Raw genomic sequence first — 27,860 nt, 5'->3', positions numbered from 1 at the left:
CTTTCTGTCCAAAAATGATGCAGAAAAATTAATCCATGCTTTTGTCACTTCTAGGTTAGACTACTGCAATGCTCTACTTTCCGGCTACCCGGATAAAGCACTAAATAAACTTCAGTTAGTGCTAAATACGGCTGCTAGAATCCTGACTAGAACCAAAAAATGTGATCATATTACTCCAGTGCTAGCCTCCCTACACTGGCTTCCTGTCAAGGCAAGGGCTGATTTCAAGGTTTTACTGCTAACCTACAAAGCATTACATGGCTTGCTCCTACCTATCTCTCTGATTTGGTCCTGCCGTACATACCTACACGTACGCTACGGTCACAAGACGCAGGCCTGCTAATTGTCCCTAGAATTTCTAAGCAAACAGCTGGAGGCAGGGCTTTCTCCTATAGAGCTCAATTTTTATGGAATGGTCTGCCTACCCATGTAAGAGACGCAAACTCGGTCTCAACCTTTAAGTCTTTACTGAAGACTCATCTCTTCAGTGGGTCATATGATTGAGTGTAGTCTGGCCCAGGAGTGGGAAGGTGAACGGAAAGGCTCTGGAGCAGCAAACCGCCCTTGCTGTCTCTGCCTGGCCGGTTCCCCTCTTTCCACTGGGATTCTCTGCCTCTAACCCTATTACAGGGGCTGAGTCACTGGCTTATTGGGGCTCTTTCATACCGTCCCTGGGAGGGGTGCGTCACTTGAGTGGGTTGAGTCACTGATGTGATCTTCCTGTCTGGCGGAGATATTTGTGGGCTATACTCGGCCTTGTCTCAGGATGGTAAGTTGGTAGTTGAAGATATCCCTCTAGTGGTGTGGGGGCTGTGCTTTGGCAAAGTGGGTGGGGTTATATCCTTCCTGTTTGGCCCTGTCCGGGGGTGTCCTCAGATGGGGCCACAGTGTCTCCTGACCCCTCCTGTCTCAGCCTCCAGTATTTATGCTGCAGTAGTTTATGTGTCGGGGGGCTAGGGTCAGTATTCGGTGTCCTGTGTGAATTTAAGTGTGCTCTCTCTAATTCTCTCTTTCTCTCTCTCTCTCGGAGGACCTGAGCCCTAGGACCATGCCTCAGGACTACCTGACATGATGACTCCTTGCTGTCCCCAGTCCACCTGGCCGTGCTGCTGCTCCAGTTTCAACTGTTCTGCCATATTATTATTGGACCATGCTGGTCATTTATGAACATTTGAACATCTTGGCCATGTTCTGTTATAATCTCCACCCGGCACAGCCATAAGAGGACTGGCCACCCCACATAGCCTGGTTCCTCTCTAGGTTTCTTCCTAGGTTTTGGCCTTTCTAGGGAGTTTTTCCTAGCCACTGTGCTTCTACACATGCATTGCTTTCTGTTTGGGGTTATAGGCTGGTTTTCTGTACATCACTTTGGGATATCAGCTGATGTACGAAGGGCTATATAAATACATTTGATTTTATTTGATTTACTGAGGGAAGGAGGTTGTTGGCCAAGATCTCGCGATACATGGCCCCATCCATCCTCCCCTCAATACGGTGCAGTCGTCTTGTCCCCTTTGCAGAAAAGCATCCCCAAAGAATGATGTTTCCACCTCCATGCTTCACGGTTGGGATGGTGTTCTTGGGGTTGTACTCATCCTTCTTCTTCTTCCTCCAAACACGGCGAGTGGAGTTTAGACCAAAAAGCTCTATTTTTGTCTCATCAGACCACATGACCTTCTCCCATTCCTCCTCTGGATCATCCAGATGGTCATTGGCAAACTTCAGACGGGACATGCGCTGGCTTCAGCTGGGGGACCTTGCTTGCTCTGCAGGATTTTAATCCATGACGGCGTAGTGTGTTACTAATGGTTTTCTTTGAGACTGTGGTCCCAGCTCTCTTCAGGTCATTGACCAGGTCCTGCCGTGTAGTTCTGGGAGATCCCTCACCTTCCTCATGATCATTGATGCCCCACGAGGTCAGATCTTGCATGGAGCCCCAGACCGAGGGTGATTGACCGTCATCTTGAACTTCTTCCATTTTCTAATAATTGCGCCAACAGTTGTTGCCTTCTCACCGAGCTGCTTGCCTATTGTCCTGTAGCCCATCCCAGACTTGTGCAGGCCAACAATTTTATCCCTGATGTCCTTACACAGCTCTCTGGTCTTGGCCATTGTGGAGAGGTTGGCGTCTGCTTGATTGAGTGTGTGGACAGGTGTCTTTTATACAGGTAACGAGTTCAAACAGGTGCAGTTAATACAGGTAATGAGTGGAGAACAGGAGGGCTTCTTAAAGAAAAACTAACAGGTCTGTGAGATCTGGAATTCTTACTGGTTGGTAGGTGAACAAATACTTATGTCATGCAATAAAATGCAAATTAATTACTTAAAAATCATACAATGTGATTTTCTGGATTTTTGTTTTAGATTCAGTCTCTCACAGTTGAAGTGTACCTATGATCAAAATTACAGACCTCTACATGCTTTGTAAGTAGGACAACCTGCAAAATCGGCAGTGTGTCAAATACATGTTCTCCCCACTGTAACATGACTTTGTTGGGTAAAGACTCAAAAGAACAGAATGTGTCACCTCTGTTTCACCATGCTCCCCACCGGGTCTGCGTCGCACCAAACAACAGGTGTCACAAACACTAGGAATCTTCAACATCAATTGCTCTACCTCCACACTTAACGCTACCCTAGAAATCACTCCCTTCAATGGTGCCCTGTTCCTAAGAGCAAAGCAAGATACAGATCTTGCCCCATGTTGTGTTGCACGGAGCGCCCGCATCCTCTGGGCAGAATGTACACAACAAACTTCACAAGTCCACCTTCACCAGCTCAACTGTCACGACTCCGACCGAAGGTGGCTCCCCTTCCCGTTCGGGTGGCGCTCGGCGGTCGTCGTCGCCGGCCTACTAGCTGCCACTGATTATTTCCTCCCCCTCCTTATGTGTTTATTGAGTGCACCTGTTTTGAGTTGGGTATAATTAGTGAGGCTTTATTAGTCAGCCGGCCCGCCTGGTTCCTTGTGCGGGATTAATTATTGTGACCTTCTGTTTTGTGTAAACTTGTGTGCACGTCTATGGGTTACGTGTTTTCCCATTTCGTGGGTTTTGCTGGACAGTCCCCCTGTTTGGGGCGTTTGTTGTATTATACGCCCTGTGTTTTCGTGGGGTTGGCTTATGTTCGCCGTTTTTTGTGCATTAAAGTAGCACTCCCCTGAACTCTCTGCTTCCTGCGCCTGACTTCTCACCCATCACACTCAGAGCGTTACATCAACAGCACTCATCTTTTCCATCCAATCTGATACCACAGATGGATCAGCCAAAATGCTTGGATCCATTTTCACCAAGAATCTCACTCCCACTGGGTCAATCTTAATCTTAACCACATCCATCGATGCAAGGCTCTGGCTTCAAGCTCCTCACCACAACTTACACCTCACTTGATTAAAATCTCCTTCATTCACTTCCATTTCACCTTCAGAACTCAGTCTGGCAGACATCTCACTCTGTTTTTACCTGACCACAGTCTTCTTCGACACACCATCTCCCTTTTTATCAAAATCTTCATCAAATTCAAACTCTTCTTTCCTCCTTCTCTTCGACCTCTTCTTCCTCCTCCATTCCTCCCCCGAAATCCACCTTTCCGTGTCCCTGGCCCAATATTCCTCTCCCCCCAGCTTTGCTAGCGGCCCGGTGGTATCCCGACGTAACTCCATCTCATAATATTTTTCCATCTTCTTGGGGAAGTTCCATGTCAGAAATGCAATATTCATTCACCTCCAGATCTAGAACATCCTTCTTCTTCTGTGATTTTTAAAATAATTATACCATCCTACTGAAAATAAATGTAATTGAATGCCATGGAGAGAGCCTTCTCCAATTGTAGTCCTATATTACTCATCTCTCATACATAACGTGTGTCAAATCATGAAGAATAGCCCTGGGGCGAGCACAGCGCAGCTCAGGAAGGCCTATATATAAAACAAATTCACCTAGGTGGGGTTTTCATGGCCTGGATATAGTGTGTTTACAATGTGAATGAGCGAGACAGAGCCATTTTGGGATTCGATTATTTGGATTCCCATTAGCTGACACCATGGTGACATTTAGCTCGTAACATTTAGCTTTTAGCTGTGGCAGGTAGCCTAGCAGTTAAGACCATTGGGCCAGTAACCGACAGGTTGCTGGTTTGAATCCCTGAGCCGACTAGGCGAAAAATCTGTCTGTGCCCTTAAGCAACCTAATTGCTCTGGATAAGAGCATGACTTAACTGTATTTGTGGCGTCCAACACACAAGTGTTCTGAGAAACTTTTCCTTTGATGTCAATAGCCTACTGTAGTTATTTCCTGGAATACAAGCCTCTACAAACAACAGTAACGGAGAGGACATAGCTACTGTACAATAATATAGGACAATGAAGAACATTACACAACATTTTCAAAGAGACATAATAAGAGAAGTTCACCTCTTTCATAGCCTATGTGTGTACAGTTGAAGTCCAGTCATGGACCAGGATGTCTTGCTCCCAGGCAGACTAAATAACTTTTTTGCCTGCTTTGAGGACAATACAGTGCCACTGACACGGCCCGCAACCAAAACATTCACTCTCCTTCACTGCAGCCGAGGTGAGTAAAACATTTAAACGTGTTAACCCTCGCAAGGCTGCAGGCCCAGACGGCATCCCCAGCCGCGCCCTCAGAGCATGCGCAGACTAGCTGGCTGGTGTGTTTACGGACATATTCAATCAAGCCTTATCCCAGTCTGCTGTTCCCACATGCTTCAAGAGGGCCACCATTGTTCCTGTTCCCAAGAAAGCTAAGGTAACTGAGCTAAACGACTACCGCCCCGTAGCACTCACTTCTGTCATCATGAAGTGCTTTGAGAGACTAGTCAAGGACCATATCACCTCCACCCTACCTGACACCCTAGACCCACTCCAATTTGCTTACCGCCCAAATAGGTCCACAGACGATGCAATCTCAACCACACTGCACACTGCCCTAACCCATCTGGACAAGAGGAATACCTATGTGAGAATGCTGTTTATCGACTACAGCTCAGCATTTAACACCATAGTACCCTCCAATCCCTGGGTCTCGACCCCGCCCTGTGCAACTGGGTACTGGACTTCCTGACGGGCCGCCCCCAGGTGGTGAGGGTAGGTAACAACATCTCCACCCCGCTGATCCTCAACACTGGGGCCCCACAAGGTTGCGTTCTGAGCCCTCTCCTGTACTCCCTGTTCACCCACGACTGCGTGGCCACGCAAGCCTCCAACTCAATCATCAAGCGTACACATCACAGACAAACTGAATTGGTCCACCCACACAGACAGCATCGTGAAGAAGGCGCAGCAGCGCCTCTTCAACCTCAGGAGGCTGAAGAAATTCGGCTTGTCACCAAAAGTACTCACACACTTCTACAGGTGCACAATCGAGAGCATCCTGTCGGGCTGTATCACCGCCTGGTACGGCAACTGCTCCGCCCACAACCGTAAGGCTCTCCAGAGGGTAGTGAGGTCTGCACAACGCATCACCGGGGGCAAACTACCTGCCCTCCAGGACACCTACACCACCCGATGTCACAGGAAGGCCATAAAGATCATCAAGGACAACAACCACCCGAGTCACTGCCTGTTCACCCCGCTAACATCCAGAAGGCGAGGTCAGTACAGGTGCATCAAAGCTGGGACCGAGAGACTGAAAAACAGCTTCTATCTCTAACACCACTAACATTGAGTGGCTGCTGCCAACACACTGACTCAACTCCAGCCACTGTAATAATGGGAATTGATGGGAATTGATGTAAAATATATCACTAGCCACTTTAAACAATGCTACTTAATATAATGTTTACATACCCTACATTATTCATCTCATTTGTATACGTATATACTGTACTCGATACCATCTACTGCATCTTGCCTATGCCGCTCTGTACCATCACTCATTCATATATCTTTATGTACATATTCTTTATCCCTTTACACTTCTGTGTATAAGGTAGTAGTTTTGGAATTGTTAGTTAGATTACTAGTTGGTTATTACTGCATTGTTGGAACTAGAAGCACAAGCATTTCGCTACACTCGCATTAACATCTGCTAACCATGTGTATGTGACAAATACATTTGATTTGATTCAGAAGTCAGAAGTTTACATACACTTAGGTTGGAGTCATTGAAACTCGTTTTTCAACCACTCCACAAATTTCTTGTTAACAAACTATAGTTTTGGCAAGTCGGTTAGGACATCTACTTTGAGCATGACACAAGTAATTTTTCCAACAATTGTTTACAGAAAGATTATTTCACTTATCACAATTCCAGTGGGTCAGAAGTTTACATTAAGTTGACTGTGCTTTTAAACATCTTGGAAAATTCCCGAAAATGATGTCATGGCATTAGAAGCTTCTGATAGGCTAATTGACATAATTTGAGTCAATTGGAGGTGTACTTGTGGATGTATTTCAAGGCCTACCGTCAAACTCTGTGCCTCTTTGCTTGACATCATGAGAAAATCAAAAGAAATCAGCCAAGTCCTCAGAAAAACAATTGTAGACCTCCACAAGTCTGGTTCATCCTTGGGAGCAATTTCCATACGCCTGAAGGTACCACGTTCATCTGTACAAACAATAAACACCATGGGACCATGCAGCTGTCATACCACTTAGGAAGGAGACGCAGTAAAGTACGATATGAACGTACTTTACTGAGAAAAGTGCAAATCAATCCCAGAACAACAGCAAAAGACCTTGTGAAGATGCTGGAGGAAACAGGTACAAAGGTATCTATATCCACAGTAAAACGAGTCCTATATCGACATAACCTGAAAGGCACCTCAGCAAGGAAGAAGCCACTCATCCAAAACTGCCATAAAAAAGGCAGACTACGGTTTTGCAAATGCACACGGGGACAAAGATCGTACTTTTTGGAGAAACGTCCTTTGGTCTGATGAAACAAAAATGGAACTGTTTGGCCATAATGACCATCGTTATGTTTGGAGGAAAAAGGGGGAGGCTTGCAAGGCGAAGATCACCATCCCAACCGTGAAGCACGGGGGTGGCAGTATCATGTTGTGGGGGTGCTTTGCTGCAGGAGGGACTGGTGCACTTCACAAAATAGATGGCACCATGAGGAGGAAAACTATGTGGATATATTGAAGCAATATCTCAAGACATCAGTCAGGAAGTTAAAGCTTGGTCGCAAATGGGTCTTCCAAATGGACATTGACCCCAAGCATACTTCCGAAGTTGTGGCAAAATGGTTTAAGGACAAAAAAGTCAAGGTATTGGAGTGGCCATCACAAAGCCCTGACCTCAATCCTTTGGAAAATATGTGGGCAGAACTGAAAAAGCATGTGCGAGCAAGGAGGCCTACAAACCTGACTCAGTTACACCAGCTCTGTCAGGAGGAATGGGCCAAAATTCACCCAACTTATTGTGGGAAGCTTGAGGAAGTTTACCTGAAAAGTTTGTCCCAAGTTAAACAATTTAAAGGCAATGCTACTAAATACTAATTGAGTGTATATAAACTTCTGACCCACTGGGAATGTGATGAAATAAATAAAGCTGAAATAAATTGTTCTCCCTACTATTGTTCTGACATTTCACATTCTTAAAATAAAGTGGTGATCCTTGCCGATTGATTGAATATGTCCGTAAACACACCAGCCAGCTGGTCTGCGCATGCTTTGAGGACGCGGCTAGGGATGCCGTCTTTGCCGGCAGCCTTGCAAGGCCATGGAGAAGGAGAGCCCACAGGCTTTGGTAGCGGGCCGTGTCAGTGGCACTGTATTGTCCTCAAAGCGAGCAAAGAAGTTGTTTTATTTGTCTGTTAGCAAGATGTCGATGTCCGCGACTGGGCTGGTTTTCTTTTTGTAACCTGTGATTGACTGTAGACCCTGCCACATACGCCTCGTGTTTGAGCCGTTGAATTGCGACTCTACTTTGTCTCTATACTGACGCTTTGCTTGTTTGATTGCCTTGCGGAGGGAATAGCTGCACTGTTTGTATTCGGTCATGTTTCCAGTCGCCTTGCCATGATTAAAAGCGGTGGTTCGCGCTTTCAGTTTTGCATATACACACACATTCATTCAAATAAACACATACAAGAACACACACATACATGTAATAGTGCCAGACATGCACACAAACATATACAGTTGGCATTGCTGTTATGATTTTAATTGTCCTTGATGTCCTTTGTTTTAAACGTATTATGTTGTTTTATATATTTTTTGCATTGTTGTTTACTTCTGTCTTCCTTTCTTCTCTTTAGTTCATTCTCTTGGATGTTGGTGCATTGGGGGGTTCTTGGGGGCGAGGAATGGAATTATTTGTGTTTTTACATTTTATTTTTCTTGGGGGGGGGGCTGTGGGAGGGGTCTCGAATGGTTGAGGGACAGCTATTGGGGAACTGTGTGTGTGTGTGTGTGGTGGTGGTGGGGGGGGGGGGATCTTGGAGGGTTCGGGTTCACATTTTTTGGCCTGGTGGTAGATTTGTCAACGTGTCCTTGAGCAGGGCATTGAACCTGGATGCTTCTGTGTGTCGCTCTGAATGGGAATCTGTTGGATGACTGGTATGGTGTAGTTGTTGAGCAGCTTCACTGCAAGTATATTGTATGATTTGGATATATTCATTAAATAACAAAAATTATAAACTCTCTCACAGAGTCAGCGCATACATCAACGTTGTTGTCTGAGGCTATCCGGAACACATCCCAATCCACATGATCGAAGCAATCCTAAAGCGTGGAATCTGATTGGTCAGACCAGCGTTGGACGGACCTGAGCACGGGCGTTTCCTGTTTTAGTTTCTGTCTATATGCTGGGAGCAACAAAATTGAGTCATGGTCAGATTTGCCAAAGGCAGGGCGGGGAAGGGCTTTCTATGCAGTGGTTAGAGTAGCAATGATCCAGAATGCTAGCAGCCCGTGTCGCGCATTCGATATACTGATAGAATTTAGGAAGTCTCGTTCTCAGGTTAGCTTTGTTAAAATACACGGGATATACACGAGTGTGACTATAATCGAAGAGAATTCTCTTGGAAGATAATGCGATCGGCATTTGATTGTAAGGAATTCTAGGTCAGGTGAACAAAAGGACTTAAGTTATTGTATGTTGTTGTGATTACACCATGAGTCGTTAATCATAAGTCATACATCCCCGCCCTTCTTCTTACCAGAGAGATGGTTGTTTCTGTCGGCTCGATACATGAAGAAACCGGGTGGCTGTACCGACTCTGACAACATATCCCGAGTGAGCCATGTTTCCGTAAAACAGAGAATTTTACAATCGCTGATGTCTCTCTGGAAGGCAACTCGTGCTCTAATTTCGTTCACCTTGTTATCTAGAGATTGGACATTGGCAAGTAATATGCTCGGGAGCGGTGGATGGTGTGCTCGCCTTCTGAGTCTGACCAGTAGGCCGCTCCATTTGCCTCTCTTGCGGCGACCGCGTTGTTTTGGGTCAGCCTCTGGGATAAGATCCCATGTCCAGGGTGGAGGTCCGAACAAAGGATCCGCTTCTGGAAAGACGTATTCCTGGTCGTAATGTTGGTAAGTTGTCATCGCTTTTATATCCAATAGTTCTTGCATCAAGAAGAGTGCATGCGTATATTTTTGCCAAATTGTACTTTTACTGCACTACATTCCTGAAGAAAATAATGTTCTTTTTACTTCATACATTTTCCAGGGCACCCGTAGGTAGGTAGGTAGGTACTCATTACATTTTGACAGGAAAATGGTCCAATTCACACACTTATCAAGAGAACACCCCTGGTCTGCCTCTGATCTGGTGGACTCACTAAACACAAATGCTTTGTTTGTAAATTATGTCTGAGTGTTGGTGTGTGCCACTGGCTATCCATCAATAAAATAAATTTTAAAATGGTGCCGTCTGGTTTGCTTAATATAAGGAATTTGTCATGGTTTATACTTAAGTATATTTAAAAACAAATACTTTAAGACTTTTACTCAAGTCAGATTTTACTGGGTGACTTTTACTTGAGTCATCTTCTATTAAAGGTATCTTTACTTTTATGCAATTACCTTTTCCACAGCTGTGTGTGTGTGTGTGTGTGTGTGTGTGTGTGTGTGTGTGTGTGTGTGTGTGTGTGTGTGTGTGTGTGTGTGTGTGTGTGTGTGTGTGTGTGTGTGTGTGTGTGTGTGTGTGTGTGTGTGTGTGTGTGTGTGTGATGGGAGGGACCTAGGCTACAGCCAGGGAGTGGGCGGACTCGTCATATCATCATAACAACCTCCTTATAATTTTTCCTCTCTCTTACAACTCTCTGGAGGCAGAAGAGGAGAGAGAGGAGGGTTCTTCGAAAGCAGAGACAAACTACTAATCCAGATTAAATAAACTACGAGCTCCACTAGTGTGTTTGTTGAAAGTCTCTGTATGTGCAATAACAAAAGACGGTAAAAGAGAGGGAGCGACCTGTTAACGCCGGGAAAAGATCATTCGTTCGTTGTACCGAAGCCCCGTGGACATGGAGCGCTTATGTGGACCAAAACTCCCGTTCTGGGTAAGTAGGGCTTGTCGGTGGCAGTCAGTAGAGTTCGCGGTTGTGATCACCTCGTGCATATCACAAGGATCTGAAACAAGGCCATTGCCTTGGCCTCAGTGTTTTCTCTGTGTTCCTCACATTAGATATAAGAATATTTGTTTCACTTTGTATAGTTGACTATTCTAGTAACGTTTCATGGTTCTTGGGTTTTTAGCCTACAGTACAATACCCCCATGTTGGCGAGTTAAACATGACAACGAGCGCAGCTGAAAAAAATATATATTATAAGACAAGGAAATAAATATTCGGTCCTGGAGGCTTTCATCAACTCAACCTGGAGACTACCCAGTAAGCAAAAGTATTTTGAAAATACGTATTTTGCAGACATTTTCTTTGGTCGTTGTTTCTAGGGCCAAATGTCAACAGTAAATCATTTCACTTTAATGTACATGTTAATGAAGAGAGCATTATTTCACGTTCAACAGTTTATTTCCTATTTAAATAGCAAAATGGAGTTAATATTCCAAGTTTGCTGACACAAACAGAACACTTTAACCACAACAACATTTTCATTAATGGTTACAGAAATGTTTTACTTCCTATGTAGTTGTTCGTCTACCAGAGTTAAATCCATTGACTGTAAATCAGCCTGAATAAAAGCGTCTGTTAAATGACCAAAATGTAAAAATGAACACTTGCAAAGCACAGGGGTATTATTTAAATTGGATCCGCCCCCAAACAAGACAAAATTTGAACCAAACATATTTGGACCAATTATAAATGTCTATGTTAGGTCCATATCAAGGCCTGTCCAGAGCGGACCAAAAAGCGGAATATCAAAATGTAATTGTTACAATGTTGATGAACATGTAACCTACCCTTTTAAATCCATTAATCTCTGTGTGAAACTACACAGTGACCTCAGTCAACCTGACCTTTTTAAAGTTCACAGCGCATGAGCACATTATAGGTCAACTGTGCTTGTCTGTTTTGGTATTATACTAGGCACCTGATTTCCCTCACTCTGGTGCGTATTCCACAAAAATGCCTTGTTTACGAGGTCACGAGAGGTGAAGACCTCAAGTATTTGTGCTGCCTGACTTTGCTTGGTCTAGGTTACTTAAAAATGTTTGGTAATCCCCCTGAACTCAGGGTCTAGCTCTCATGGTATGAGAGCAACACATCACTAACAGATCTTCACATTCAAGGACACATCCATCTTACATTTGGTTCCTTAAAATGTTGGGGTCTTGGCAGTTGGTTGCCAGTGTTCTGCTCCCCAAAGTCAACAGGAGAACAGGCCAACACATTTCTGGTCCAGAGATTGTGGACTTTAGAGGTCTCAGTCAAGGTTAAGACTATAATACTGTACCTTACAAGTTCAACTAGTTCAACCTAAATACCCCCAGCCTATTTAGACTCTTTATTGGTCTGTGTGTGTCTGACAGACAGTGGCATTGACGTTTCTTGGACTACTGTGCTGAGGGACAGTTTTTTGCCAATAAAGCCCTTGAATTGAATTGATGTACAGGGAGAAGGAGAGTGAAAGCGGGATGGGGTTGGCTGGGAAGTGAGAGAGAGGGATTTAGAGAACATGATTTCGGGCCTCTATCACACATAAAGCATCATTGCGTTTATGTACACCAGATGTACATTCATTTCCAATGGAACGCTGCGTTTGCCTTGCAGCATTGCAGAGCGTTCAGTGTGGTGCATTCAGGGCATTTGGGAAGTATTCAGACCCCTTCACCTTTTCCCAATTTTGTTGCTTTACTGCCTTGTTCTAAAATGGATTCAATTGTTTTTTTTCCCTCATCAATCTACACACAATACCCCATAATGACAAATTAAACGGGTTAAGACATTTTTGCAAATGTATTAAAAATAAAAAACAGATACTTTATTTACATACGTATTCACACCCTTTGCTACGTTACTCGAAATGAGCTCAGGCGCATCCTGTTCCCATTGATCATCCTTGAGATGTTTCTACAACTTGATGGAATTTACCACAGGTGGACTCCAATTAATTGGACATGATTTGGAAAGGCACACACCTGACAGTGCAAGTCAGAGCAAAAACCAAGCCACGAGGTCTAAGAAAATCCTGTCTCTGAGCTCTACGGACAATTATGTCAAGGCACAGATCTGGGGAAGTGTACCAAAAAATGTCTGAAGCATTGAAAGTCCCCCAGAACACAGTGGCCTCCATCATTCTTAAATGGAAGAAGTTTGGAACCACCAAGACTCGGGCAGGAGCTGGCCGCCCAGTCAAACTGAGCAATCGGGGGAGAGGGGCCTTCGTTAGCCACTCAGTAAAAGGCACATGAAAGCCCGCTTGGAGTTTGCCAAAGGGTACTTAAAGGACTCTCAGACCATGAGAAGCAAGATTCTCTATTGAACTCTTTGGCCTGAATGCCAAGCATCCCGTCTGGAGGAAACCTGGCACCATCCCTACGGTGAAGCATGGTGGTGGCAGCATCATCCTATGGGGATGTTTTTCAGCGGCAGGGACTGGGAGACTAGTCAGGATCGAGGGAAGATGGACGGAGCAAAGTACAGAAAGATCCTTGACGAAAACCTGCTCCAGAGCACTCAGGACCTCAGACTGGGGTGAAGGTTCACCTTACAACGACCCTAAGCACACAGCCAAGACAGCGCAGGAGCAGCTTCGGGACAAGTCTTTGAATGTTCTTGAGTGGCACAGCCAGAGCCTGAACTTGAACCCGATTGAACATCTCTGGAGAGGCCTGAAAATATCTGTGCAGCGACGCTCCCCTTTCAACCGGACAGCTCTTGAGAGGATCTACAGAGAAGAATGAGAGAAACTCATTGACGCATGTAGCTTCATACCCAAGAAGACGCAAGGCTGTAATCGCTGCCAAAGGTTCTTCAACAAAGTACGGAGTAAATGGTCTGAATACTTGACTATCATTTTTTTATATTTACAAACATGTCTAAAACTTTTTGCTTTGTCATTATGGGGTATTGTGTGTAGATTGATGAGGAAAACAAACAATTTAATACATTTTAGAATAAGGCTGTAATGTAACAACATGTGGAAAAAGTCAAGGAGTCTGAATACTTTCAGAATGGATAAATCGAAGGTATACGTCAAATTGTACGCGAAGACGGCTTGACAGAAATGGTAGCAGACGGTGAATGTTGAACTTTTTTTGCACACATATCCAGATGATGCTGCCCGATAACGCTGTAGGTCTGTTTGAGGCGTTAGATGAACACAGAAGCACACAGGGCATATAAGGTTCCCCCTGTCCTGCGCCCCTCCCCTTAGCTTCCTTCTCTCGGCTTTCTCTGCTCTCACTCTCTATCGATCTCAGATCTTAGATGGAGTCCTACAGAGTGTGTAGCATGTGCTCATCATACCAATGATGTTTTCAGCAAACAAACAAGTATGATGTCTGACCAGAGCATGTCTTTCTCTCCCACCACTCCCCCGTTCTCTCTCTCTCTTTTTTTTTTTTTTTGTGTGTAAAGTCAATATACAGTATGTTACCTCCCTTTTTTTCAGTAGACTAACCTAGTTCTTAAGACACCTTATGCTGTGAGAACAGACAGATGGAGAGGAGAGAAAGATAAATAGAGTGCATGTGTGTGAGAGGGAGATCTGAAGGGCTTTAGTGCAGTAGTGGCTAAGGCCTAATTTGAAATGAGTTCAAGGTGGTTTTAGGCTCGTAGGCTAGGAAGGATTACAGTAATGTCTTTGACACAGGAGGACAGCGTGTAACTCCACCCCTAAAGCTTTATTTTACAGATACGTAGTATGGTTTCAGTTTTTCACCACTTTAATTCCCTATATGCTGCAACAGGTGTACTGTTGACATGCGGTAAAGCTAATCCTTTGGTTCACTCATCTCACAATTTGTAAAATTGTGAGCGTTAAAGTAACTGTCCAGTGAAAATCTCACTTTTAAAAGTTCTTATTTTGTTAATTCATACACAGATAATTTGTTGACTCATCCTATACTTGTATTTGAGGGGGAACTTTTTTTAAACCCATCTCAAACATACCGTTAAAGTTAGCCATTTCCTCAGGAAGATGATGTCATCCTCCTGAGGAGGATGAGCTGGCAGATCAGTGGTATACTCACATTAATATTTTTAATGACCGGTATACGCCCACACCATTCCAACCAGGGTTTTGACTGGCAACATTTTAATTTACCGGGAATTTGAGAAATTTACCGAACAGATATGCATTGGGTACGTAACCTGATCAAATCAAATTTTATTGGTCACATACACATGGTTAGCAGATGTTAATGTGAGTGTAGCGAAATGCTTGATGCAAATGTTCATTCCATAATGCAGTAAGCGAGTGGTTTCATGTGACAGAGATTAAAATATCCGTTAGATCTCCTCTTTCTACATTTCTATTAGGCAACTTTGAAGCAAGGTAAGGCCTCGTATGTATTAAAACATCCAGGATTCAAACAATGAATTATGCGTTTCAAAATGCATACTTCCTCCAGCTCATTGGGGCGGCAGATAGCCAAGTGTTTAGAGCGTTAGACTTGTAACCGAAAGATTGCAAGATCGAATCCCTGAGCTGACAAGGTAAAAATCTGTCATTCTGCCCCTGAACAGGCAGTTAACCCACTGTTCCTAGGCCGTCATTGAAAATAAGAATTTGTTCTTAACTGACTTGCCTCGTGAAATTAAAGGTAAAACTTTTAAAAATGTAATTAAATTGCAAAGTGTTCTGGGACGTGTTGATGAAACCTGCCTTCCATCGCGGTTTGATGCCGTGTTCAGAACAACTGGGAACTCGAAAATCTGACTTCTCTATTTTTTTGGTGGGGGGACAAAAGACAGCCATTACCGGCTCACGGAAACCCTGATTCCAACACAGAAAATCAGCTTTTTAACATGTGTTGGGGAAGCTACTCTGAAAATATAATTTACCAAGCTACCAATTACTTCACACTGGAAGAAGTTAAGCTGCACTAAAGTTACCCTTAAGAAAAATACAGTTTAGTAAAGTAACTTTGAAAAAGTGGTTCACAACATCCATACGTTTTTGGAAGGATAACAATTTCACTCGTATTGTAATTAAAGGCCCAATGCTGTCACATTTTATATACACTGCTCAAAAAAATAAAGGGAACACTAGAATAACACATCCTAGATCTGAATTAATGAAATATTCTTATTAAATACTTTTTTCTTTACGTAGTTGAATGTGCTGACAACAAAATCACACAAAAATTATCAATGGAAATCAAATGTATCAACCCATGGAGGTCTGGATTTGGGGTCACACTCAAAATTAAAGTGGAAAACCACACTACAGGCTGATCCAACTTTGATGTAATGTCCTTAAAACAAGTCAAAATGAGGCTCAGTAGTGTGTGTGGCCTCCACGTGCCTGTATGACCTCCCTACAACGCCTGGGCATGCTCCTGATGAGGTGGCGGATGGTCTCCTGAGGGATCTCCTCCCAGACCTGGACTAAAGCATCCGCCAACTCCTGGACAGTCTGTGGTGCAACGTGACGTTGTTGAATGGAGCGAGACATGATGTCCCAGATGTGCTCAATTGGATTCAGGTCTGGGGAACGGGCGGGCCAGTCCATAGCATCAATGCCTTCCTCTTGCAGGAACGGCTGACACACTCCAGCCACATGAGGTCTAGCATTGTCTTGCATTAGGAGGAACCTAGGGCCAACCGCACCAGCATATGGTCTCACAAGGGTTCTGAGGATCTCATCTCGGTACCTAATGGCAGTCAGGCTACCTCTGGCGAGCACATGGAGGGCTGTGCGGCCCCCCAAAGAAATGCCACCCCACACCATGACTGACCCACCGCCAAACCGGTCATGCTGGAGGATGTTGCAGGCAGCAGAACGTTCTCCACGGCGTCTCCAGACTCTGTCACGTCTGTCACATGTGCTCAGTGTGAACCTGCTTTCATCTGTGAAGAGCACAGGGCGCCAGTGGCGAATTTGCCAATCTTGGTGTTCTCTGGCAACTGCCAAACGTCCTGCACGGTGTTGGGCTGTAAGCACAACCCCCATCTGTGGATGTCGGGCCCTCATACCACCCTCATGGAGTCTGTTTCTGACCGTTTGAGCAGACACATGCACATTTGTGGCTTGCTGGAGGTCATTTTGCAGGGCTCTGACAGTGCTCCTCTTGCTGCTGGGTTGTTGCCCTCCTACGGCCTCCTCCACGTCTCCTGATGTACTGGCCTGTCTCCTGGTAGCGCCTCCATGCTCTGGACACTACGCTGACAGACACAGCAAACCTTCTTGCCACAGCTCGCATTGATGTACCATCCTGGATGAGCTGCACTACCTGAGCCACTTGTGTGGGTTGTAGACTCCGTCTCATGCTACCACTAGAGTGAAAGCACCGCCAGCATTCAAAAGTGACCAAAACATCAGCCAGGAAGCATAGGAACTGAGAAGTGGTCTGTGGTCACCACCTGCAGAACCACTCCTTTATTAGGGGTGTCTTGCTAATTGCCTGTAATTTCCACCTGTTGTCTATTCCATTTGCACAACAGCATGTAAAATGTATTGTCAATCAGTGTTGCTTCCTAAGTGGACAGTTTGATTTCACAGTGTGATTGACTTGGAGTTACATTGTGTTGTTTAAGTGTTCCCTTTATTTTTTGAGGTGTGTGTGTGTGTGTGTGTGTGTGTGTGTGCATAATACATCAAATATCTATGTGTGTTTATACACTGACATTTCAGGCAGTCTATTCAAACAGCTCATACACTAAAAGAGCACTATCATTATTTTCACAATTTCACAGTATTATTCCAACCTCCGTGTGGAGACGCATACATACGTGTGTGTGTATATGTATGTATGATTTTTAATGAGTTTATTTGCAAATTATGGTGGAAAATAAGTGCGTATATATGTGTGTAATAAATATACATATATGTGTGTGTGTGTGTGCACGCACACGTGTACGTACGTATGTATGTACAGTGCCTTGCGAAAGTATTCGGCCCCCTTGAACTTTGCGACCTTTTGCCACATTTCAGGCTTCAAACATAAAGATATAAAACTGTATTTTTTTGTGAAGAATCAACAACAAGTGGGACACAATCATGAAGTGGAACGACATTTATTGGATATTTCAAACTTTTTTTAACAAATCAAAAACTGAAAAATTGGGCGTGCAAAATTATTCAGCCCCCTTAAGTTAATACTTTGTAGCGCCACCTTTTGCTGCGATTACAGCTGTAAGTCGCTTGGGGTATGTCTCTATCAGTTTTGCACATCGAGAGACTGACATTTTTTCCCATTCCTCCTTGCAAAACAGCTCGAGCTCAGTGAGGTTGGATGGAGAGCATTTGTGAACAGCAGTTTTCAGTTCTTTCCACAGATTCTCGATTGGATTCAGGTCTGGACTGACTTGGCCATTCTAACACCTGGATATGTTTATTTTTGAACCATTCCATTGTAGATTTTGCTTTATGTTTTGGATCATTGTCTTGTTGGAAGACAAATCTCCGTCCCAGTCTCAGGTCTTTTGCAGACTCCATCAGGTTTTCTTCCAGAACGGTCCTGTATTTGGCTCCATCCATCTTCCCATCAATTTTAACCATCTTCCCTGTCCCTGCTGAAGAAAAGCAGGCCCAAACCATGATGCTGCCACCACCATGTTTGACAGTGGGGATGGTGTGTTCAGGGTGATGAGCTGTGTTGCTTTTACGCCAAACATAACGTTTTGCATTGTTGCCAAAAAGTTCAATTTTGGTTTCATCTGACCAGAGCACCTTCTTCCACATGTTTGGTGTGTCTCCCAGGTGGCTTGTGGCAAACTTTAAACAACACTTTTTATGGATATCTTTAAGAAATGTCTTTCTTCTTGCCACTCTTCCATAAAGGCCAGATTTGTGCAATATACGACTGATTGTTGTCCTATGGACAGAGTCTCCCACCTCAGCTGTAGATCTCTGCAGTTCATCCAGAGTGATCATGGGCCTCTTGGCTGCATCTCTGATCAGTCTTCTCCTTGTATGAGCTGAAAGTTTAGAGGGACGGCCAGGTCTTGGTAGATTTGCAGTGGTCTGATACTCCTTCCATTTCAATATTATCGCTTGCACAGTGCTCCTTGGGATGTTTAAAGCTTGGGAAATATTTTTGTATCCAAATCCGGCTTTAAACTTCTTCACAACAGTATCTCGGACCTGCCTGGTGTGTTCCTTGTTCTTCATGATGCTCTCTGCGCTTTTAACGGACCTCTGAGACTATCACAGTGCAGGTGCATTTATATGGAGACTTGATTACACACAGGTGGATTGTATTTATCATCATTAGTCATTTAGGTCAACATTGGATCATTCAGAGATCCTCACTGAACTTCTGGAGAGAGTTTGCTGCACTGAAAGTAAAGGGGCTGAATAATTTTGCACGCCCAATTTTTCAGTTTTTGATTTGTTAAATTTTTTTGAAATATACAATAAAAAATCCAATAAAAAATACAGTTTTATATCTTTATGTTTGAAGCCTGAAATGTGGCAAAAGGTCGCAAAGTTCAAGGGGGCCGAATACTTTCACAAGGCACTGTATGTGTCTCCACACTGAGGTTGGAATAATACTGTGAAATTGTGAAAATAATGATAGTGCTCTTTTAGTATATGAGCTGTTTGAATAGACTGATTTTTCTTTCTCATTTTGTCTGTCATAGTTGAAGTGTACCTATGATGAAAATTACAGGCCTCATCTTTTTAAGTGGGAGAATGTTTGAATAGACTGCCTGAAATATCAGTCTGTTTTTGGTGGGATGGAGTTTTGGCCTGCCTGGTGACATCACCAGGGGGTAAATTAGTTAATAGACCAATAAGAAGGAGAATTCCAAACCTTTCTGCCAATAACAGCTAATTTTCAGTTTTCTCCTACCCACTCAGACCACTCCGACAGTCCAAGTAAAATTCATGATTGAGAAATTGCTTTTTGCTAAGAAGCTATTTTTGTTTGACCATTTTAATTAATGAAAAATCACAGTAAGGCATCTACTTGTTACCCAGAAACTCTTTAATTTTGAGATAAAAACGGTTGCATTGGACCTTAAATTCTAGGTCATATTTAATAGAAGTTTCAGCTCCATTGAGGGAAATGGTTTTCTGAGCAGCAACTAATATTACATTTACCTTCTTTCTACGACCCTCATCCATTTCATCAGGTATAGCAAGACTGCTGGTCTATTGAGATTATGTAGAACCGCAATCTTACTGTAATCTTTGTTAATTCTAAAGTGACCCAATTATTCAGTCCTGACTGGCAATTTGTAGTTGTTGAGTTATTAAATAAATATTGTGTCATGAAGGGCCAGTTTCTGGTTTTTAGTCCATAAATAGAGGCTTAATCTGTGTCTAGGAAACGGTCCCGAAGAATACACCATGGATGTTTTAATTGGTCATTTGTTGAGATCTTTTTCAAATGTTCACCTTCCTTTGATAAAAATATTTTGTCAAGGATGCATCTTGTCATGTAGAGTACACCATAGATGTTTCTTTGGTTAATTAATGACCAGTGAAACATCCATGGTTGTGTCTAGTAAACCTGGCCTTTATTACACAATGGGGACCAAGAGGTAATATTTATATCGCTAGGACCCTGTTAATGTTGCTCACATCTATATTTTATTTGTGTTATTTTCATTAATTAATTCATCCATTGTTTCTGTCTTGTGAGGGAGTCAAATAAACTAACAAAGGATGTTTTCTAGAAAGGAAATCAGCCCTGTGCTGGGTTAGCTCAATGACTCATCTAATAACTGCCAGCTCCAAGCTCCTAACCTTTCCCTTACGTACGGATCTTATTATCATTCAGTCACTGTATGTAATGTAAGTGTGCTATTTTTCCTTTGTCATCTATTGATGTCCAAACGCTAATGTTGTCTATAATTATATTTTCACATTTATTTCCTATTGTTGAGAAATGTCGGCTTTTCAGTCTTGCTGTTTCTGAAATGTAACTTTTTTACCCCCTCAGTTTACACTTCCTCACCGTGGCTTATTTTCTTTCCTCAATAGTAATGTTTTCTGAACTCTTGAGATTCTGCTGATCTGGAAAAACATCAGGAAATGAGATTTGCTGACTGTACGGTCATACTCATACCTCCAGAATGACCACAGTTTCACTGGGGCATCTTCTCATGAAAATAAAAATGAAACACACTTACATACGTTTTACTATCCTTGTGGGGACCAAACAGTTGATTCCTATTCAAAATTCCAGTTTCCCTAACCCTAACCCTAATTGCCCTTCTAGCAGTTGTGCCACTTCTCCACGACCCCTACTGCATGCCTGCAGCCAGCTCTCAGACCCAAAACATACAAACAGGCAGCATGGCGACAGGCACTTCCTCTTTTATCAGGGCCTATGTATAGTGGTCCTCCTTAGACATACAGTTGAAGTTGGAAGTTTACTTACACCTTAGCCAAATACATTTAAACTCAGGTTTTTAACCATTCCTGACATTTAATCAGAGTAAAAATTCCCTGTCTTAGGTCAGTTAGGATCACCACTTTATTTTAAGAATGTGAAATGTCAGAATAACAGTAGTGATTTATTTCAGTTTTTATTTATTTCGTCACATTCCCAGTGGGTCCAAAGTTTTCATAAACTCAATTAATATTTGGTAGTATTGCCTTTTAAATTGTTGAACTTGGGTCAAACGTTTCGGGTAGCCTTCCACAAGCTTCCCACAATAAGTTGGGTGAATTGTGGCCCATTCCTCCTGACAGAGCTGGTGTAACTGAGTCAGGTTTGTAGGCCTCCTTGCTCGCATATGTTTTTTCAGTTCTGCCCACAAATTTTCTATAGGATTGAGGTCAGGACTTGACCACTGCAATACCTTGACTTTGTTGTCCTTAAGCCATTTTGCCACAACCTTGGAAGTATGCTTGGGGTCAATGTCCATTTGGAAGAACCATTTGCGACCAAGCTTTAACTTCCTGACATTTTTTTAAATGGTCAAATTTATAAACTAAACTAAAGATGTCTTGAGATGTTGCTCCAATATATCCACATAATTTTCCTCCCTCATGATGCCATCTCTTTTGTGAAGTGCACCACAACATGATGCTGCCACCCCCGTGCTTCACGGTTGGGATGGTGTTCTTCGTCATGCAAGCATCCCCCGTTTTCCTCCAAACATAACGATGGTCATTAAAACAAAAAAGTACAATCTTTGTCCCCATGTGCAGTTGCAAACCGTAGTCTGGCTTTTTTATGGAGGTTTTGGAGCAGTTGCTTCATCCTTGCTGAGCGGCCTTTCAGGTTATGTCGATATAGGACTCGTTTTACTGTGGATATAAATACTTTTGTACCTGTTTCCTCCAGCATCTTCACAAGTTCCTTTGCTGTTGTTCTGTGATTGATTTGCACTTTTTGCACAAAAGTACGTTTTGGACAGAACACGTCTCCTTCCTGAGTGGTATGACTGCTGCATTGTCCCATGGTGTTTACTTGCGTACTATTGTTTGTACAGATGAACGTGGTACCTTCAGGCGTTTGGAAATTGCTCCCAAGGATGAACCAGACTTGTGGAGGTCTACCATTTTTTTCCTGAGGTCTTGGCTGATTCCTTTTGATTTTCTCTTGTCAAACAGAGGCACGGAGTATGAAGGTAGGCCTTGAAATACATCCACAGGTACATCTCCAACTGACTCAAATGATGTCAATTAGCCTATCCGAAGCTTCTAATGCCATGACATCATTTTCTGGAATTTTCCAAGCTGTTTTAAAGGCATAGTCAACTTAGTGTATGTGATAGTCTGACCCACTGGAATTATGATACAGTGAATTAATTATAAGTGAAATATTCTGTATGTAAACAATTATTGGAGAATTACTTGTGTCATGCACAAAATAGATGTCCTAACCGACTTGCCAAAACTATAGTTTGTTAACAAGAAATTTGTGGAGTGGTTGAAAAACGTGTTTCAATATCTCCAACCTAAGTGTATGTAAACTTCCGACTTCAACTGTAGATCTAGGATCAATTTACCCTAGCCAAGTCTTACCCTTAACCATTAAGGGATGGAATGTAAAACTGACCTTAGGTCAGTGTCTACGGGCAACTCGCGGTACAGTAGTTAATAGCCCATTTCCCCAGCAGAGAGCTCTCTGGTCTAACGCGGAACAGATGGTGCCATTAACATTTTTTTTACAACCTCAGACGATTTCATAACATCCAGCCTAAAGAATGTTGCCCCTAACACCACTTACTAGTAGAAAAGTGAACTTTCAGAGATGGTTCACATTTCTTTGATTTCTTTATTATTATTGAAAACCTCCACTTTTTCAGATGAATGACTTCAGACGAATTCTGTAAGGAACCAGAGTACCACATCCATTGGCGTGTTCTACTTTAAGTAGAAAAGTGAGCTTTAAAGACACGATTCAACATTCTTTGATTCTAAACTCTGAAAAACATAATCTGTGAACTCCACCTGACCGTGGTTGTCAGTGTTTACGGTGTAGTGCTAACCATCTGGTAGGGCTTACAGAACCCCCACACAACACATCTGATTAACAAAACGTCTCAGATTTACTTACTATCTGGTTATAATGTATGGAGGGGGGAGAGTGAGTATAGTCTGTACAGACAAGCTGGCTCCTTTTGATAACTTTTATGCCAACATTAAGTTCATACACCAATCATTATGTTCATGCAACATCATACAAAGTAATTAGATGTCTATTGTTCATAACGTATGTTGAATGCTCATTAGATGCTGTAGAGACAATCCCTCTGACAGAACTCATAAGGGGCACATTTAACTTGAGTCGAGACCGAGATGCCGATAACAAGGCAGCGTTTTGCTGTTCTTCACGTCAGATTCCAATCACACACATATCAGACAAATCAATGCTTTCTTCCAATGCCAACAAAACAAATACACCGAGTGTACAAAACATGGTATTTGCACGAGACTGACCAGGTGAATCCAGGTGAAAGCTTATTGATTTCACTTGTTAAATCCACTTCAATCAGTGTAGATGAAGGGGAGGAGATGGGTTAAAGAAGGGTTTTTAAACCTTTGACACAATTGAGACATGGATTGTGTATGTGACATCCAGAGGGTGAATGGGCAAGATGAGATTTAAGTGCCTTTGAACAGGGTGGTATTGTTCTGAGGGCAAAAAGGAGAGCAACTCAATATTAGGAATGTGTTCCTAATGTTTTTTGTACACTCGGTGTAGATAGCTCATTACTTTTCGAAGCATCATGGGGAAATTGCACACTTACCATAACCACTGATTTTAAACTTGACACCCAGAACCAAATCAGCTACTGTTAAAGGGACATTTCTAAATTGTTCCACTTCATATTCATCATCTCCAACTCCACCCCAACATCGACATGTGTGAAAATGGCTTGTTTCTATATTTTGTAGTAAAAAAGATAGAGGAAGATAAGTGTTTCCATTCCAGTGACATCATCAACCAATTAGTAGGCAGTTAGTGGGCAATGATTGGCCTACTCATAATTGGTAGAAGGAATTGGCACGATGCGCACCAATGATGTCATTAGAAACATTTACAGTATCTCCCTCAATCTTTTTTTTAATACAAAACATAAACACGCAATTTTCACAATGTTGATGTTTGGGTGGTGGACATGAATATGTAGTTCAAAATTGAAGGCTTTCGTGACAGATTGGCTATTGAGTAACAGTAGGGAACTTCACAATATGATATTATCAAAATACTTAAGTGCCGGTACCATATGTATTGCAGTTCGATACTGATTTTTATTGTGAAAAATATTGCTCACCATATGTCTGGGGCAGAGGGATAAGAGATAGCTATGAGAAAAATAATTTTGATCAGTAGCTAGGTTTCCATCCAATTGGTGACCAGATCTTCATTAGGGCTGGACGATATATCAAATTAATTTGATATATTTGAATGGATGTTTTTGCGCGAAATTCCAAATACCTCTATCGTAAGAATCAAGTTTTTGTTATTTTTTCTTTTTATGGGCGTTTATGCCCGCTTGTTCTCATGTTCTATTTGTGGTCTCGTCTCCTTCACTCGTCTGCTACGTGCACCTTCCCATTTTACAGCAGAGATCTGTATATATTGAGAGATGCACGTCTCCTCCCTAATAATGGGAGTCGTTGTCCCAAAGGCGGGAAGACGGGCAATGAGTTTACGTCCAAAATTAGCCCATAGAAACGCATTGGCCTTATATCGTGGACAGATTTGAGCTCTTTTAGATCTTTCGCCTCTTCCTCTATGGTTTACACACACACACCAAGCCCCTGCCTCCCTCGCCAACAAAGTTGAGAGAGATCACATCTTCCTCTCTGACAAGTGGTTTCAACTCGCTGTTTAAATTTGAGGTTTGGGCCAACAGAATCGGTCAAATGGACACCAAAACACATTGAGACATTATTTTACTGTAATGGAGGAGAAGCTAACCTTTCCAACTACTTGTCAACTACTCAAATTGCACTCAGAGCAGACACTACTAAAACAAGAGTATCAATGAACATTGATTCTGGAAAAGGAATGATCAGTTTATCGCTCAGGGCATTGGGATACCACGTACTGCTAGCAGCATTTTAACCAAATACTGTTATACTAGCTGTCTAGTTTGTGTTTTATAAATGTGCAATAAGCATAAAGCACAATTTGTGTAAGGAATTGGCAACTTGTTTTCAATTGGCAACTGATTTCAACATCTGAACAAAGTGGACAGGCTAACATGCTTTTCAAACAGTCGTAGACAGACAGAAGGGTGTGTTCATAACAATTCAACTGTTCGACCTTGTTAGCTAGAAAATACTGTAGATCCAAGTTGGCTAAACTTGAAATATAAAGATTAACTGGCTAATCACTAGCACATGGGCTTGAGAGATTGTTGATGAAACCTGTGTTAATTTTCTATAGCCTAATGCCTGCTACAAGAAGTTATCATTAGTGAATGTGCATTATGCATGGTTCTAGTTAAATTTATAAGACAAATGGGCATTTTCATAGACAGACTGCCAGATCAGCGATTATTGCAACAAAAGAAATGCAGGTTAAACCTATTTGGATAAAATCATTGAATTATTAGTGGGTCTTATGGTTGTGGGATGCTTATATTAAGCCTAGGTGTAACTTCACAAGCCCTGAATTCATTAGATTATTGCTGGCTGTTTGAAATGCAGTGTATGTGACCTTTAATTGTACAACAATGCTTATTTAGAGAGAACATTAAAAAAAATGAGATATACACTACATGGCCAAAAGTATGTGGACACCTGCTCGTCGAACATCTCATTCTGAAATCATGGGCATGAATATGGAGTTGGTCCCCCCTTTGCTGCTATATCAGCCTCCACTCTTCTGGGAAGGCTTTCCATTAGATGTTAGAACATTGCTGAGGGGACTTGCTTCCATTCTGACATGCGCATTAGTGAGGTCGGGTGCTGAGGTTGAGGGATTAGCCCTGGCTCGCAGTCGGCGGTCCAATCCCAAAGGTGTTTGATTGGGTTGAGGTCAAGCCTCTGTGCAGCCCTGTCAAGTTCTTCCACACTGATCTCAACAAACCCTTTCTGTATGGATCTCGCTTTGCTCACGGGGGCATTGTCATGCTGAAACAGGAAAGAGCCTTCCCCCAAACTGTTGCCACAAAGTTGGAAGCACACAATCGTTTAGAATGTCATTGTATGCTGTAGAGTTAATATTTCCCTTCACTGGAACTAAGGGGCCTAGCCCGAACCATGGAAAAACAGGCCCAGACCATTATTCCTTCTACACCAAACTTTATAGTTGCCATTATGCATTGGGTCAGGTAGCGTTATCCTGGCATCTGCCAAACCCAGATTTGTCTGTCGAACTGCCAGATGGTGAAGGGGGATTCATCACTCCAGAGAACGCGTTTCCAATGCTCCAATGATTCTAATGAGTCCAATGATGGCAAGCTTTACACCACTCCAGCCGACGCTTGGCATTGCGCATGGTGATCTTAGGTTTGTGTGTGGCTGCTCGGCCATGTAAACCCATTTCATGAAGCTCCGAACGATCAGTTCTTGTGCTGATGTTGCTTTCAGAGGCAGTTTGGAACTCTGTAGCGAGTGTTGCTACTGAGGACAGACCCTTTGTTACCCGCTTCAGCACTCGCGGTCTCGTTCTGTGACCTTCTACTTCGCGGCTGAGCTGTTGTTGCTCCTAGACGTTTCCACTTCACAATAACAGCACTTACAGTTGACAGGGCAGCTCTAGCAGGGCAGAAATTTGAACAGACTTGTTGGAAAAGTACCATCCTATGATGGTGCCATGATGAAAGTCACTGAGCATTAAGGCCATTCTACTGCCAATGTTTGTCTATGGTGATTGCATAGCTGTGTGCTCGATTTGATACACCGGTCAGCAACGGGTGTGGCTGAAATAGCTGAATCCACTAAATTGAAGGGGTGTCCACATACTTTTGTGTGTGTATATCCTGAATCGCACGTTTCACATTTTTTTTAAAGATATTTAGGCCATGTCGCTCAGCCCTAATCTTAATGCGGATTTTAGAATATGCGCATGAAGAAAATGCGCATTTCCCCATCCGGTAGTGTGTTTCTACCAAGGTCAGTGGGTTATGACGTAGTGCACACAAAATTAACTTTTTCGCTTAAGTTTTCATGTACTGAATAAAAATCTAAAGTTCAATGTTTTTCCATCACATTTTCAAATATACTAATAGTTTTGTCACAAAAACTGTTGAATTAAATATAACATGTGCCTACTCGGGTTTTGGCATGTACACTCCCAAAGTTGGTCCTAGGGCCCCCCAATGGAGCACGTTTTGGTTTTTGCCCTAACGCTACACAGATAGTCAAAGCTTGAGGATGAGTTGGATATTTGAATCAGCTATCAATTTTGAGCTCTTTTCAAATAACTGTGGTTGTGTCCTGAATGCATTTTCCACTTCATAGATGTGAAAAAGCTACCCATGATAAGGGGTCTCATTCAGGATGTTCACATGAGAAACACACTGCTCAGTGATCATAGCTATTTCTTCTGGGCTTATACAGTATGCTTAATTTATTTGGTCATGTTTTGAAGATTGTGGTGTCATTGTGAGGTTCAAATATATTTTATCTCCCCATGAAACACCTTTAGTGTACTTATCAAAGGCCCATTATCAGTGTACAGAGGCCCATTATCAGCAACCATCACTTCTGTGTTCCAATGGCGCGTTGAGTTAGCCTTTTTAAAATGATCAACTTGGATTAGCTAACTCAACGTGCCATTGGAACACAGGAGTGATGGTTGCTGATAATGGGCCTCTGTACGCCTATGTAGATATTCCATAAAAAATATGCCGTTTCCAGCTACAATAGTAATTTACAACATTAACAATGTCTACCCTATATTTCTGATCAATTTTATGTTATTTTAATGGACAAAAAATGAGCTTTTCTTTAAAAAA

General features: G+C 42.7%; 1 protein-coding gene across 8 annotated transcripts in view; it reads left to right on the top strand.

Moving 5' to 3' along the window:
* The first annotated feature begins 10,209 nt into the window (after positions 1–10,209).
* abcc3 (ATP-binding cassette, sub-family C (CFTR/MRP), member 3) overlaps positions 10,210–27,860 on the top strand; it is a 56,941-nt gene continuing 39,290 nt past the window's right edge. For 7 of the 8 annotated variants that reach the window (XR_005037916.1, XM_036955670.1, XM_036955671.1 and 4 more), the window contains exon 1: positions 10,298–10,469. Coding sequence is in view for 7 of the 8 variants with exons in the window: in XM_036955670.1 (XP_036811565.1) it covers positions 10,434–10,469 (36 nt within the window). In the remaining variant the exon portion in view is untranslated. Of the gene's footprint in view, positions 10,470–27,860 lie in introns of all 8 variants that reach the window. The other variant, XM_036955668.1, reaches the window with a different exon arrangement.

The sequence above is a fragment of the Oncorhynchus mykiss genome, chromosome 20 (genome assembly GCF_013265735.2).
Source record: "Oncorhynchus mykiss isolate Arlee chromosome 20, USDA_OmykA_1.1, whole genome shotgun sequence".
Lineage (NCBI taxonomy): Eukaryota > Metazoa > Chordata > Actinopteri > Salmoniformes > Salmonidae > Oncorhynchus > Oncorhynchus mykiss.
Note: the sequence above shows the minus strand (reverse complement) of the source record. Positions and strands in the feature narration are given on the sequence as shown.